The sequence below is a fragment of the Peromyscus leucopus genome, chromosome 2 (genome assembly GCF_004664715.2).
Source record: "Peromyscus leucopus breed LL Stock chromosome 2, UCI_PerLeu_2.1, whole genome shotgun sequence".
Taxonomy (NCBI): domain Eukaryota; kingdom Metazoa; phylum Chordata; class Mammalia; order Rodentia; family Cricetidae; genus Peromyscus; species Peromyscus leucopus.
Window position 1 is genome coordinate 142,313,584 of NC_051064.1, and position 14,423 is coordinate 142,328,006.

The 14,423-nt window shown below is 45.0% G+C and overlaps 1 protein-coding gene across 1 annotated transcript in view; it reads left to right on the plus strand.

Annotated features, from left to right (window-relative positions):
• The window catches only part of Fbxo42 (F-box protein 42), a 67,865-nt gene extending 55,415 nt beyond the window's left edge, over nucleotides 1-12,450 (plus strand). Inside the window, exons 5-10 of the mRNA XM_028880701.2 lie at nucleotides 4,928-5,081; nucleotides 6,278-6,388; nucleotides 8,797-8,893; nucleotides 9,363-9,419; nucleotides 10,103-10,219; nucleotides 10,656-12,450. Coding sequence (XP_028736534.1) covers nucleotides 4,928-5,081; nucleotides 6,278-6,388; nucleotides 8,797-8,893; nucleotides 9,363-9,419; nucleotides 10,103-10,219; nucleotides 10,656-11,771 — 1,652 coding nt within the window. The 3' untranslated portion in view covers nucleotides 11,772-12,450. The remainder of the gene's footprint in view (nucleotides 1-4,927; nucleotides 5,082-6,277; nucleotides 6,389-8,796; nucleotides 8,894-9,362; nucleotides 9,420-10,102; nucleotides 10,220-10,655) is intronic.
• Nucleotides 12,451-14,423: the final 1,973 nt, after the last annotated feature.

Genomic DNA, 14,423 nt, shown 5'->3' on the forward strand with positions numbered 1-14,423 from the left:
CAAGCAGGAGATGCACCTCTGGGCAGGTCCATGAGAGCATTTCCAGAAAGGGTTATCTGAGAGCAGAAGACCATCAGAATGAGTGGTGCCCTTCAAGGGGAGACCCCTATAAATAAAGAAGTCAGAGGAAAAATCAGTATTGCTTGCTCCCTGCCTGCCAACTTGAATTCCATCCCTGGAACCCACAAAAAACGGAAGGAAGGAACTACAAGGTATCCTGACCTCCACACGGGTGCTTTGACAAGTGTGTAACCAACACACACACACAAACACACACACACACACACACACACACACACACACACACACACACACCACATGTGTAAATAAAAATGTGCTGTTTTTTGCCAGGCGGTGGTGGCACACACCTTTAATCCCAGTACTCAGGAGGCAGAGCCAGGTGGATCTTCATGAGTTCGAGGCTAGCCTGGTTTACAAAGCGAGTTCCAGGACAGCCAAAACTACACAGAGAAACCTGTCTTGAAAAATCAAACAAACAAACAAAACAAAATGTACTGTTTTTTTTTAACTTATTTAATCTTAAAACTAAGATAACAATCCTATTTGTTGAGAATATAAATGATTTTTGAGAAAGTGATGGGATTGTAAATCTTCTTATTGTCCTGTGACATTTGGCTGTTACTGCCATGAAATCCCTGTGGGTTTGACCTACCCACATCAATCATTAATTAAGAAAATGTTCTACAGATTTTCCTATAGGCAGTCTGTTGGAGGCATTTTCTCAATTGAAGTTTCTCTCCCCAGACAAAATACCTGTTTAGCACTGATTCTTTATTTGCTCAGGGGATTTTATTAACCCCAGAAATACAATCCCTGACTCAGTGTAGATGCTCTAGAGATTGTTTTGCAGATTAAAGGACTGTATTTTGAGGGGCTGGAGAGATAGATCAGTAGTTGACAGCACATACTGCTCTTGCAGAGGATTCAAGTTTAGTTTCCAGCAGGGGCCTGCAGTTCTAGCTCCAGGGGAGCTGATGCCTCTGGTCGCCAAGGGCACCTATACTCATGTACACACACACACACACACACACACACACACACACACACACACACACTCTTACACATAAATACTTAAATATATCTTAATAAATAAAAATGACTGGGCAGTGGTAGAGCATGCCTTTAATCCCAGCACTTAGGAGTCAGAGGCAGGCAGAGCTCTGTGAGTTGGAGGCCAGCCTGGTCTACAAAGCAATCCAGGACAGCTAGAGCTGTTACACAGAGAAACCCTGTCTCAAATAATAATAATATTAATAATAATATAATTAATTAATTAAACAGATAAATAAAAATAAAAAATTGCACCCTTGTTTGTTTCATTGTGTGGAAGACCCGTGGTGTTAAGCTTCAGTTTCTACTTGACTGTGAAGCCGTATCACCAGGTCTCAGATCAAATCCACATGCTAGTCTGGAGGCTTTACAGAGTTGAACAAATACAACATAAAAGAATGCATCTTTGCATTGTTAAACAAATATTCCACAGCATAAATGGATGTAGTACATCTTAAACTAATATTCCACAACATTCCCTTTTTGTTTAGATAAAAATTAAAGGTTCTAACTTTAACATAGTAAAACTACAACAAAAACAGTTATCAGGTAAGAGTTACATTTACAACATTCAGCCCATTTGTTTTTAGCAAATTCAGAAAAAATAGTCTTTTATCTATCTTATCTTAGTGGTTCCAAAGTTTATACCCAATTTACCACCTGTCTTAACTAAGGGAAACTACAACTCTTAACTATTTAGTCTTTAATTCCATCAAAGACCCCAGAAGGATGTAATATTACCTAACAAGAGAGCTATTTGGCTGCCTGGACAGTCACCCAAAGTTCCTCTGCAATGTTGGGGCATCCATCTTCAGTCTATAGGCCTAGAGTATCTGGCAGACTTTTCAGTGAAGCAGGAAATTTGAAGGACTGTCCTGCCTTGTATTGGCAAAGTTCGTCAATCACTTCCCTCTGTGTCCTGCAGAATATCTGGAGACTCTCCTGTGAAGCAGGAATCTTGAAGGACTGTCCTATCTTGTCTTTGCAAAGTTCAACAGTCTTTTTCCTGTGTTCCACTTGTTCAGTCTGTATAGCATATTGTCATCAGTCAAGGCAAGAACAGTTTCTTGCCCTACTGGCTAACCTTGCCCCATTGAAAGCAAACTCCATGTAGAGTTTTTTCAATGCCCATCAACCTTTTGTGAAGTAAATTGGTGCTGCCAGAAGCAGATGTGTCTCATTGTCCTGAAAAACCTTAGGTTATTAAACATCTTAAATGCCATATTCTATAGTCTTTGAAGTGTTTAAAAATCATCTATCTGTCTAAAATATACCTGTTTAACCTTGAAAACATACTTAATGTGACTACAAGTTTGATTATTATAGATTAACTACTAACTTCGTTTCTTAATTATACATTACATTTTAAAATGAGCTGCATAAGCACAATACCCCAAACAAGAGTAGAAACATATATACAGAATAACAAAAATAACTTTAATGTTCTATCAGTATACCAAAATCCATGCCAGTGCAAAATATCAGAGATTAATAGTTGTCTTTTTATCCTATATTTCCTTTTTTTTTGTTTTTGTTTTTGTTTTTGTTTTTGTTTTTGTTTTTCGAGACAGGGTTTCTCTGTGTAGCCTTGCGCCTTTCCTGGATCTCACTCTGTAGACCAGGCTGGCCTCGAACTCACAGAGATCTGCCTGCCTCTGCCTCCCGAGTGCTGGGATTAAAGGCGTGCGCCACCACCGCCCGGCCTTATCCTATATTTCTATATTCCCTAAATGATAACACCCATAACCCACCAAATAACCAAAAACCACCTACCCCATCTCTTGGGAATGTGGGTGTTGTGTTCTCTAGACTGCTTCCTGTTGTCTGTGGGTAGAGGCATCTTTAGGAGTCCCTGAAAAAATTGAGATGAAGGCCAAGTCCTGGGAAGACCAGTTGTAACCTTTGTTGATATATATCACCTGTCAAGATTCAAGAGGTCTTCCTCAATCAAACCTGATCCACATTAACCCTGAAAGAATCCACAGCCTCTGGTTTTCTATGGAAACAAAAGCAAAACCTCTTCTCCAATGTAACACATTTTTTTACTTCTTTTTTAAAGTTAAGATAGCCCTCAAATATCTAGATTGGTTCAATTTAGGAGTCCAGTTCGCAGTCCCACGTCTGTCAGCTGCTGTCATTTGCTCATCAGCCTTCAAAAAATTCAGTATCAACATAACATTATATAGGATCTAGACTCCCTGTGTATTTCCCACCTCTACATGGCTTATTCTTTTTGTTTTTTGTTTTTCGAGAAAGGGTTTCTCTGTGTAGCTTTGGTGCCTGTCCTGGATCTCGCTCTGTAGACCAGGCTGGCTTCGAACTCACAGAGATCCACCTGGCTCTGCCTCCCGAGTGCTGGGATTAAAGGAGTGCACCACCACTACCCTGCATCAGCAGAGCTTCTTAAATGAGCTGTTTCCAGTTTTTGCTTGTTGTTTGTTTTGTTTTATTTTAGCTTTCTCAGGCCCTATGTGGAAATTCAGGTCCCACATTGGAATGCCAAGATGTAGTTGGGGTTTTTTTTTTTTTTTTTTAAAAAAAAAAACTCTTTTGCTGTCTGCAGCCCAGCTCTCAAATAAATACATGGAGACTTATTCTTAACTTATGAATGCCCAGCCTTAGCTTGGCTTGCTTCTAGCTTTTCTAACTTAAATCATCCCATTTCTCTTTAACTATGTTTTGCCTCTGGGCTTTTGACCTTTCTTTATATCTTTCTTTCCTTCCTTCTTACTCCATGGCTGACTGGCTGGGTGGCTGGCCCCTGGCATCTTCCTCTCCTTTTCTCACTCCTTGATCGCTCATCCCTAGATTTCTCCTCCTACTTATTCCCTCTGCCTGCCAGACCTACCTATTCGTCTCCTGCCTGTCAATTGACCATCCAGCTCTTTATTAGACCAGTCAGGTGTTTTAGACAGACAAAGTAACACACAGCTTTACAGAGTTAAACAAATGCAACATAAAAGACTGCATACATCATTAAACAAATATTCTACAGTACAAATGAATGTAACACATCTTAAACTAATATTCCACAACAAGTTCTCTTAACTGCTAAGCCATTTCTAGCCTGGTAATTTTTTTTTTTTTTTTTTTTTTTTTTTTTTTTTGATATTCCAGTATTTTCTGACCCCTAGATTTTGGGACAAATTACTTTCACCATACTAACAATGAGATACCCAGTGAGGAATTGGGAGAAATAGCAATGATCATTTCAAAACAGAAACTCTAGAAGAGTAGGTTCCTATCTATGAGATATTTGCCATCCCATCATGGGCCAAATTTCTTACTTTTTTTTTTTTTTTTTTTTTTTTTGATGGTATTTCATGGAGCCCAAGCTAGTCTCAAACTCCATGTGATTTATGATAGGGTTATAGTTCAATAAACCCATTCTAAGTGGGAAGTATATATAATATACCTGGCCTCCCAGACACTCCAACACAGCAACATAGAGTGGTGTGCAGTGCCCACCATTCCTGTGGCCAGGAGACTGACTGGGAGCTGAGGTTCACTGCATTACCCAGCATTCTCACTAGCCTATAAAAGATGAAATTTCAAAGGAGTCTTTCCACTGACTGTTGGCTACTGCAGCACCATTGTAAAGTTAAGCTAAGGTAAACTGGGACCTTTTGAGATGGATACCCAGCCCATTCCACTTTCCAAAGAAAGCTGAGTAACTTTCTCTGTTGCTTATGAAGATGTACAAATCAGTAATGAGTCTCTCAGACCTGAAAACACAGCCTCTCTCCCCTGTGTGACATTGGTCCCCTCCTTGTCCTTCCAAGGGAAGATGACCTGTGGCTAGCCTAATGAATTGTATGTTCCTAATCCTAACCATAGTGTTGATGCCTCTTCCTAGGGTCCTATCCTTCCCCCAAAGCTGGAGCCACACTAGTTGTATATAAGGACTTGCTAGTGCTATTTGGTGGCTGGACAAGGCCAAGTCCCTATCCCTTACACCAACCAGAGAGATTCTTTGATGAAATCCACACATACTCACCATCTAAAAATTGGTAAGTCACAAAGATAATACATTCTATATCTGGAAGAAATGGGTTTCATTGTATTACTTTTTTGGTGTGTGTGTGTGTGTGTGTGTGTGTGTGTGTGTGTGTGTGTGTGTGTGTTCGCGCGCGCTACAACATGTATATGGAGTGCAGAGAACAACTCCAGGAGCCATTTTTCTCCTTTAACCATGTGAATCCTTGGGATCATACTCAGATTATTAGGTTTGGTGGCAAGTCCCTTTGCCCATCAAGCTATCTTGCTGGCCCAAAAATGGAGTATAAATCAATGGATTTAGTTTTTGTGTGTCAAGAATCCCTTGGAGGGGCTGGAGACCAGAGCTCACTTCCCAAGTACTCAGCTCCAGAGAATCCAACACCCTCTTCTGGACTCTGGGCATCCCATCCCCCATCCCCCACCCCCCAACACACACACACACACACACACACACACACACACACACACACACAGCATATACTCACATAGACACACATTTATATAAAAATAAATATTTTTAAAATTATTAACGCAAAAACAACAGAATCCCCTGAAGAGCCTGATGGAAACAAAAGTTCTGTCCAGGCGGAGAGTGCACAGCAGAAGCTTGCTTCTGGATTGAGATGCTTTGCAGTGCCCTTTCCTCGGGAGAAGAAGTAGAAGAGCTCTGGTTGTCTCTGAGGAAAGTGGGCAGGCCAGTTGGAGAAGGCCTTCTCAGTTTCATTAGTTCCACTCCAGGAGCACAGGAGCAGTGTGCACATGGGGACCCCTGTGGACTGCCACATTCTCAGACCAAGTGGGTTGTTTCTCACACATGTCTGTCTTATTTTGTTTCTGGTTTTTCGAGACAGTGTCTCTCTACATAGCCCTGGCTGCCCTGGAACTCACTATTGTAGACCAGGTTGGCCTCAAAAGTCACAGTGATCCTCCTGCCTCTGCCTCCTGAGTGCTGGGATTAAAGGTGTGCACCACCAACCACCACCACCACCACCACCACCATGCCTGACAGACATGTCTGTCTGTCTTTCTTTCTTTTTTATTTGCACTGGTGTTTGGCCTACATGTGTGTCTTTGTGAGGGTGTCAGATGTCTGCTAGAAAGGTGACGACAGCCAGTCTAAAGTGGATGCCACTAATCCTTTGTTCCTTAAGCTTTCAAGATGGCTAGGTGGTTCTGACTTTCTCTTCTTCCCTCTGCTTTCCACTAGGTGGAACTGCATTGTCACCACCCATGGGCCTCCTCCCATGGCTGGCCACTCCTCCTGTGTGATAGGTGACAAAATGATTGTCTTTGGTGGCTCTCTAGGATCCCGGCAAATGTGAGTATTTCTGATTTGCTAATGTAAAGGTAGAAACTCCTAGGCATACCAGGCCAGGAAAGTGAACTAGGCACAGCATATCTCTGAACATACTTCTCCTCAACCTAGTTAGCTACTTCCTTCCAGTCTTTAGTTCTTTGGTCTCTCCATCACCAATCACTAGGTTGAAAATCTGCTCCACAAAGTCAAGGTTAAGTGGAATTTCTTTCTGTTTAATCCGATGGGGTCAAGTTCTTGTGAAGCCTCCCCCTTGTCTACTATCTTGTGCCTATAGAAGGTCACCTTCCAAGAAGCAGGATGCCCTGTTGCCCAGCTCAGGCCCTCCAGGAGAAGGAGAGAGGCATATTCACAGGATAGGTAGAAATCATGCACTCTCCAAATGGGATAGGAGATTGGGAAAGTGAGTTAGAAATGAAACTGTCCAGCCACTGCCTTCCTTATCACTGCCCATCCTGTGAAGTCCAGAGCCAGAATAGCAGTTCATCTGCATTACTGGTGTGAGTAGGAACCACAGGAGTTTTCTATATGTTCTGAATAAAATGGGGAGTTGATGAGCCATCAAGAAAGCAGACCCAAGCTTGTTCTCTGATAGGACTCATGGGCTTTATGTTTTAAAATAGTCATGGAGGGGCTGGAGAGATGGCTCAGTGGTTAAGAGCACTGGCTGCTCTTCCAGAGGCCCCAGGTTCAATTCCCAGCATCTACATGGCAGCTCACACCTGTCTGTAACTCCAGTTCCAGGGCTTCTGATACTCTCACACAGGCATACATGCAGGCAAAATGTTAGTGCACATAAAATAAAACTAATAAGTTATAAAGTGGCCAGCCTAGTCTACAAAAAAAAAAGTTATGGAGGAGTTTAGGGTTATTCTAGGCTACATTTAAGGCCAACCTGGGCTATATGAGAACCTGTCTTTAAAAAAAAAAAAAGGCAAAACAAAAATGTAAATTAAATATAAAATATTTATGGAGAGAAACAAAAAAGGAACTGCCCTCCAGATGACAGGGTTTAGAGTTTAAGTTTGGGATTACTTATTTTGTATCATATTATGTAAGTAAATAGAAGACCTTAAAGAGATAACCGTAAACTAGAAACTGCCAGCCAGGAGTCAGTCCTTGCCCAGATTCCTTCTTTTTCTTTTTTTACAAAGTCTTACTTATAGCTAACTCTGTCTGGCCTTGATTCATGCAGTTCTTGGCCTTACAAGTGCTCAGATTGCAGTGGGGGTGGAGAGGCGGGATGTCCATGCCAAGGTCATACTACTTCTTTCCTTTGGCAGGAGAGGTTGGTGTTTTGAGACAGGGTCTCTCTGGCTGACCTGGAATTTATGTAGACCAGGCTAACCTTGAATTTCCTGCTGTCTGCCTGTCTCTGCTTCCACACCCAGCACTGCTGCCTTCTTGAGTTGAATATAGCAGTTGGTTCCTGATAAAACTGAAGCTTTTAAGCCAGGCGGTGGTGGTACACACTTTTAATCCCAGCACTTAGGAGGCAGAGATAGGTGGATCTCTGTGAGTTCCCTGACAGCCGGGTCTACAGAGCAAGTTCCAGGGCAGCCAGGACTGTTACAGAGAGAAACCCTGTCTTGAAAAACAAAAACCCGATGCTTTTATGAACCACTGTGAAATACTCTGTCGTCATGATCAGTGGAGCCTTTTTTAGCTCCTGCACCGTGATAAATGCCTTCAGGATCATTTTTGTCTCTCTTGTGGTTTTTGTTTTTGAAAGGTGGTTACTTGATCAACTGCCCCCTGCTTGTACTTTGGGTCCAACATGTGGCTGCTCACTCAACTCAGATAAGACCTCATGGCCACAGAGGGATAAAAGGTTGAAAAGTCCCAAGATGGGGTCAGTGCTGAGTGTGTGCTGACACCTTGATAATGTAAATAGTTTCTTCAGTTCTCTGGTGCACCCTCCCTCCCTCCCCCCCTCTCCCCTTCTCCCCCTCTCCCCCCCTCTCGCTTTGTTTCCCAAGACAGTTTTCTGTGTAGTCCTGGCTGACCTAGAACTCATTCTGTAGACCAGGCTGGCCTGAAACTCTGGCCTCTGCCGCCCTGTACTTCCCCACCCCCACTAGGGTTAAAGACATGCTGCACCATGCCTGGCATATGCCTGGTTTCTGTCAGTTCTGAAGATCAGCAGTGTTTCTGTTTCATAGGAAAGGAAACCAAAGGTAGAGAAAATAAAGATTCTTGTTAAGGCTACAAAACTAGGGTTCAGCCACGATTTTTCTTCTTCTGAAGCCCCTGGACTCTGAGGAAATCATCTCTGAAGCCTCTAGCCCAGACAGGCTGTGTGTATGAAAGTGGTGTAAGTTTCCCCGCTGGGCACAGGCACTGAAACTCCCAGGCACCACTGTGCTCCCTGGAGCTCTCAACTTCCTCATGACTGTGTTCTTATCTCACAGGAGCAATGAAGTCTGGGTCCTTGACCTGGAGCAGTGGGCGTGGTCCAAGCCGAACATCTCTGGCCCCAGTCCTCATCCACGAGGTGGCCAGTCCCAGGTGCTAAAGAGTTTAACTATTGAGCAAGCACTGTAGTTAGTTAGTATCTTCATGGGAATGAGATGAGGTACTCTGTGCAGTAAACCAAAGAGAATTTTCTCTTTTTCTTTTCTTTTCTTTTTTCTTTTTTCTTTCTTTTTTTTTTTCTTTTTCTTTTTTTTTTTTTTTTTGGTGCTGTTTGTTCTCAGCTTCTATTGCTGTATTACTTATAGTGGCCTTAGTGGGGTTTTATTTCTTAAGAGAATTCTTCATTTTCTGTGATTAACACTCTTGTGTTAATATTTTCTTAAGTTAGAGTATGTCTGTTCAAGGGTCATCAGTTCAAAGGGCTAGCATTGATGTGGGTTGGGTAGAGTGGGCAACTGGAAAGCTCACTGGGAGCTGGGCATGCCATTTGTGTATGTCACTGAATCATGAGTCAGATGCCTGTGTCTTTGTAGGTTGATTTTAAATTTCTTCATCTTCCCAGATTGTTATAGATGATGCAACTATCCTAATCCTTGGCGGTTGTGGCGGTCCCAATGCTGTGAGTATTGCAGTGACTCTGCCTCAGCGACTGGAAACATGTTTGTCCTGCTTGTTTAGTAAGATAGAGTCCTCCTTGGGCATGCTGACTCAGAGAACACCCTCACACTTTGAGTAGATAGCTTTTGTATTTTCTGCCCTTTCCTCTGTTCTTTTTTCTGAAGAGTGGAGGGAGAGGTACTTTTGACCAGAAACATTGGTCTCTTACTCATTCCTCAATTCCTTCTAGCTCTGTTTCTTCTTTAAACTACAAAGTTTGCCAATAAAGGGGGCAGTGGGGTAGAAAACAGGTGGATAACCAAAGTCCACACGGAATTTACTTGAGAATGCAGACTGAGAAAGTTAATGGATATATTATTGCTTCCCTGTGTGTGCGCGCATGCACACACACACACCAGTTACAGTTGATGTATGGGTAACAGTTCCATGTGCCAGGACAGTCAGTGGCCATGTGTGAGTGAATGGAGGCAGGAGTCATAGATGCAGACAAAGGCAAATATGAATAGCTGAGTATTTAGGATGTCTACCCTGCAAAGCCCACACACTTTCAACCAGGTAGCACAGCTCTAAGACGATAGTTCTGTCACACAATAATAAGTCAATGTCAAACAATTGTGGGACAGCAGTTGTGTGTGTTGAAGCACATGCCCACCCTGAGTTCTGCCCTTGGGCCTTCTCTTTCAGCTGTTTAAAGATGCTTGGCTGCTGCACATGCACCCAGGTCCCTGGGCCTGGCAGCCACTCAAGGTAGAAAATGAAGACCACGGTGCCCCAGAACTGTGGTGCCATCCAGCCTGCCGGGTAAGTGGGGAATGAGTAGCCAGCAGGAAATGCCCTCAACTGAAAAACCAAAATAATTTGTTAGACTTACAGAAGTAGAAACCAGTTTGGTGTCATGTCCTCTTTTAGTGTTTCCCATGTCCATGAGCTGCTTGGTTGGAGCACATAGGTGTATATCATTTTCCTTCTAGCTTTAAGGATCTGTTTGTCTAAGAATGTCCCCAGGTCCCTCACACAGATGCCCCTCTCCCGCAGCCATGGCTGATGACAGCGCCTCACACTGTAGCAGCAATCATCCTCGTCTGCTTGCCTTTGTAGCCAAAGCCACTGTTCCTTTATCTCCACAGCTCAGGCCTACAAACAGCTGGCCTCCGTTCCCAGTGACCATGTTAGAGATAGTTGCTAGGGTGATGAGAACTGTAGGCGAGGCTGTGAGCACAGGTCCTTTGTCTTCCAGGTGGGACAGTGTGTGGTGGTCTTCAGCCAGGCTCCTAGCGGGAGAGCACCACTCAGCCCCAGTTTGAACTCTCGCCCATCACCTATCAGTGCTACTCCTCCAGCCCTGGTTCCGGAAACCCGAGAATACCGCTCCCAGTCCCCAGTGAGGAGTATGGATGAAGCTCCTTGTGTTAATGGCCGCTGGGGAACACTGAGGCCCAGGGCTCAGAGGCAGACTCCCTCGGGTTCCCGGGAAGGGAGCCTCTCCCCAGCCAGGGGAGATGGCTCTCCCATCCTCAACGGTGGAACCTTGTCTCCAGGAACAGCCGCTGTCGGGGGTGCTTCCTTAGACAGCCCTGTACAAGTGGTATCTCCAGGCACCCCATCTGCCTCTGAAGGATATGACCTAAAAATGGGACTTTCTCTAGCCCCCCGACGAGGGTCTCTGCCAGATCAGAAGGACCTGAGGTTAAGTTCCATTGATCTGAATTGGGACCTGAAGTCCACTTCCAATAGCAGTCATGTGGATGGTCCCGACAGCAGGACAGTTGCAGGGAGTGTGAGACACCCTCCAGAACAGACCAATGGTGTTCACACCCCACCACATGTGGCCAGTGCCCTTGCAGGGGCTGTATCCCCCAGTGCCCTGCGTCGGAGTTTGGAAGCCATCAAAGCGATGTCATCCAAAGGCCCCTCAGCCTCGGCCGCACTAAGTCCTCCTCTTGGGTCTTCTCCAAGCTCCCCTGGGAGTCAGAACCTGAGCAGTGGAGAAACAGTACCCATTCCCCGCCCAGGACCAGCCCAGGGAGATGGTCATTCCTTACCCCCCATTGCCCGACGCCTGGGCCACCACCCTCCACAATCCCTCAATGTTGGCAAACCCTTGTACCAGAGTATGAACTGCAAGCCCATGCAGATGTATGTGCTGGACATTAAAGACACCAAGGAGAAAGGCCGGGTCAAATGGAAAGTATTTACTAGCAGTTCTGTGGTCGGACCTCCCGAAACCAGCCTGCACACAGTGGTACAGGGCCGAGGAGAGCTTATCATATTTGGAGGGCTCATGGACAAGAAGCAGAATGTGAAGTACTATCCAAAAACAAACGCCTTGTACTTTGTGCGAGCAAAGAGATAATGTGTTCAAAGTCCTTTCCTTTTTGTGGCTTTTCATTTGGAATTTCCAGTGTACAAGCATTTGGACTGAGACTTGGGAAAACAATATGCTCCCACAAACCAAAACTCCAATTCCACGCCTAACTCACTCCAGGCTGGGGTCAAATCTCCATTAAGGAAAAGATTATATATAAATATATACAGATATATTCTATAGCCAACTCTGTTTACAAATAAAGGTGAGATCTCCACCGTCCTGGTTCAGATCAGCTGTTGCTGTCTTAGCGGAGGCTGTGCTGGCCTTTTCTACTCTGAGATAACCGGACCAGGAAGTAAGGGACAGACTAACAACAGTAACTTCCCACAAGAAGCAAGCTGAAGAGCCCTGTGATCTTTCTGTGGCCTTCTCAGACAGGACCCCAAGGAAGAGGCTTCAGACGCTGTGCTGCAGGATCAGAGTCCCTTACAGAACACAGTTCTTCCCTGTCCTGTTTAGACCACAGAGGACCTGTGACGGTTCTGAAAAAGCAGCCTGTGCCTGGTCCCTTCTGTGATCCAGAGACGTCACCCAACAAGAAATAACACTGTTACCTGTATGCTGGCGTCACGGTGAAACAATGTTTATAGAGCCGCCATCCGTCCGTCCGTCTGTCTGCCTCCTTCCTGTCCGTTATCTTTTGAGTTCTCCCTATATGTCTCAGCAAACATGCAGTGTCTGATTATGGGATTTTCTGACAATCGTGTTTGGTTGCAAGTTGCCAAAAAACATTATTTTCCTTTTAGAATTGGGTCCTCAGGGGCCTCTTTTCTGTCTGTAGGCTGCTCCCCTGTCCTTTGGTGGTTTGCTTTGGTTTGGGATGTTTTACTTTTTGTTTTGTTTTGGGCATTTGACCTTTTTTAAAAAGCATCTGTTGCTCCTGCTTCTCTTACAAAGTTCCAGTGTCTATAGAGTCTGATGCTCTCGAGCCTTCCATCGCCAGGGGCCAGTATCCACCGCAGTGTCGGGGCACACCCCTGTAATCCTCACACTCGGGCAGAGGCAGGATGATAGGGCTAGCCTGGGTCATATGAGACCCTGTCTCAACAGAACAAAGTAAAATTAAAATGCCAGTACCGTTTTTTGTTTTTTGTTTTTTTTTAAATCTCTGAAGCATCAAAAGACACCTCTTCCTCCCCCCTCCCACTCCACTCCCCCAAGGCAGGGTCTCACTATGTAGCTCACAGAGATCCTCCTGCCTCTGCCTCCCAAGTGCTTTGAGGAAAGGCATGTGCCACCAGGCCTAGCTCAGAAGATTGCTTTTTCTGTTTCTTTTATCTCCACATTACACTGGGCACACCCATCCCTATTAGTAGAATGTAGAAGTTGATCCTAAAAGGGAATCTGGCAACAGTTCCTTCCAGAAAGGGTCCCACTGTGACACACCTTCTGCTGTGCTGTTGACAAGTGGCTGGTTTGAGAACCATGTCCTTGACCTTGGAGATCCCTCATGTTGTCTTTTTCTTTTGTCCTTCAAACAGGGCTTTGGTTTGTACTTTCACTCATTTCCTAGATAAAGTACAGGCACCCAGGAGAGTGTTGATTTTGTTCAGAAGACGACACTGGAAATTACTAGTCTTTAAACCATAGCCTGGACATAGGAGATATCAAAATAGGAGTATTTTAAATGGCTGTGCAACTATGGATTTGGGTGGTTTCTCATCAGTGGTAAAGGATTTTCATTTTGCCTTTAAAACCAAAATTGAAACTACAAAAAAGTGTGTTCCCCAGCCCCTCTCTCTCCCTTTCTCTTGTCTCCCAGGCACAAGGCCACTGCTGCTGGCCCAGGTCCTGGCTCACAGCCAGCGTTCTGCCTGTCGGACAAGTGTCTCCTGCTTCATGCTCGGGCCTCTCTTCGCCATTAACTTTGCTCTGATGGTCCTGGCAGGAAAGTCTCCCTGTGGAAGCCCAGGGAAGGGCCGGCTCTCAAGGAGAGGCATGTGCTCTGGAGCTGCTCCCGGAACACCCCTGTGCCTACTTCCTGTGTCCCACCGCCCCAGCTCCCTGCCCTGTTGCTTCCTCCAGTCCTTTGGCCAAGACTGTTTGATCCTGTGGGGCCCTGACTTAGAGGCAAGGCCAGCGGATGAGCAGCCAGGCATCGCTGCCCCTGGCTGTGGTATGCTTGCACGTGGACAGTGCCTGTGGACTTGCTTTCTACTTAAACATCAATAGTCAGACACTTGGAAGTTCAGAAGCTCCACTTCGTAGTCTTTCTGTTTCCCTTGTGGCCTTCCGAAGCTGGCTGTCAGCTGGTGACTCTTCTGCTTTTCCCAAGTAGGCAGACAACAGAAACATTAACCTCTTAGAACTCCGGGTCCTGGGGCTGCCCTCACTGCCCAGAGCCAGGTGTCTACAGTCCCTCCAGAGAAAACAACGAGCCTCGCCTGCACACAGCAGGGTAGGACTTGGTGGTCCCTGAGCACTGTGGATGTGTGCTGTGGGAAAGTGACTCGGCAGTGAAGATGGTGGGCTCCTCAGCCGCGTGAGACTGGATGTGGCAGAACTTCCAGTGTCTCCACAGAGGTCAGCGTTCCCACAGCACTGTCAGTTCAGATTTAACCACAACTCCTTTTGTTGACACGATACCAATTTTGTCTTAAAATTCGCTGAGAGACATGAGACAAAATATTTTGTTTG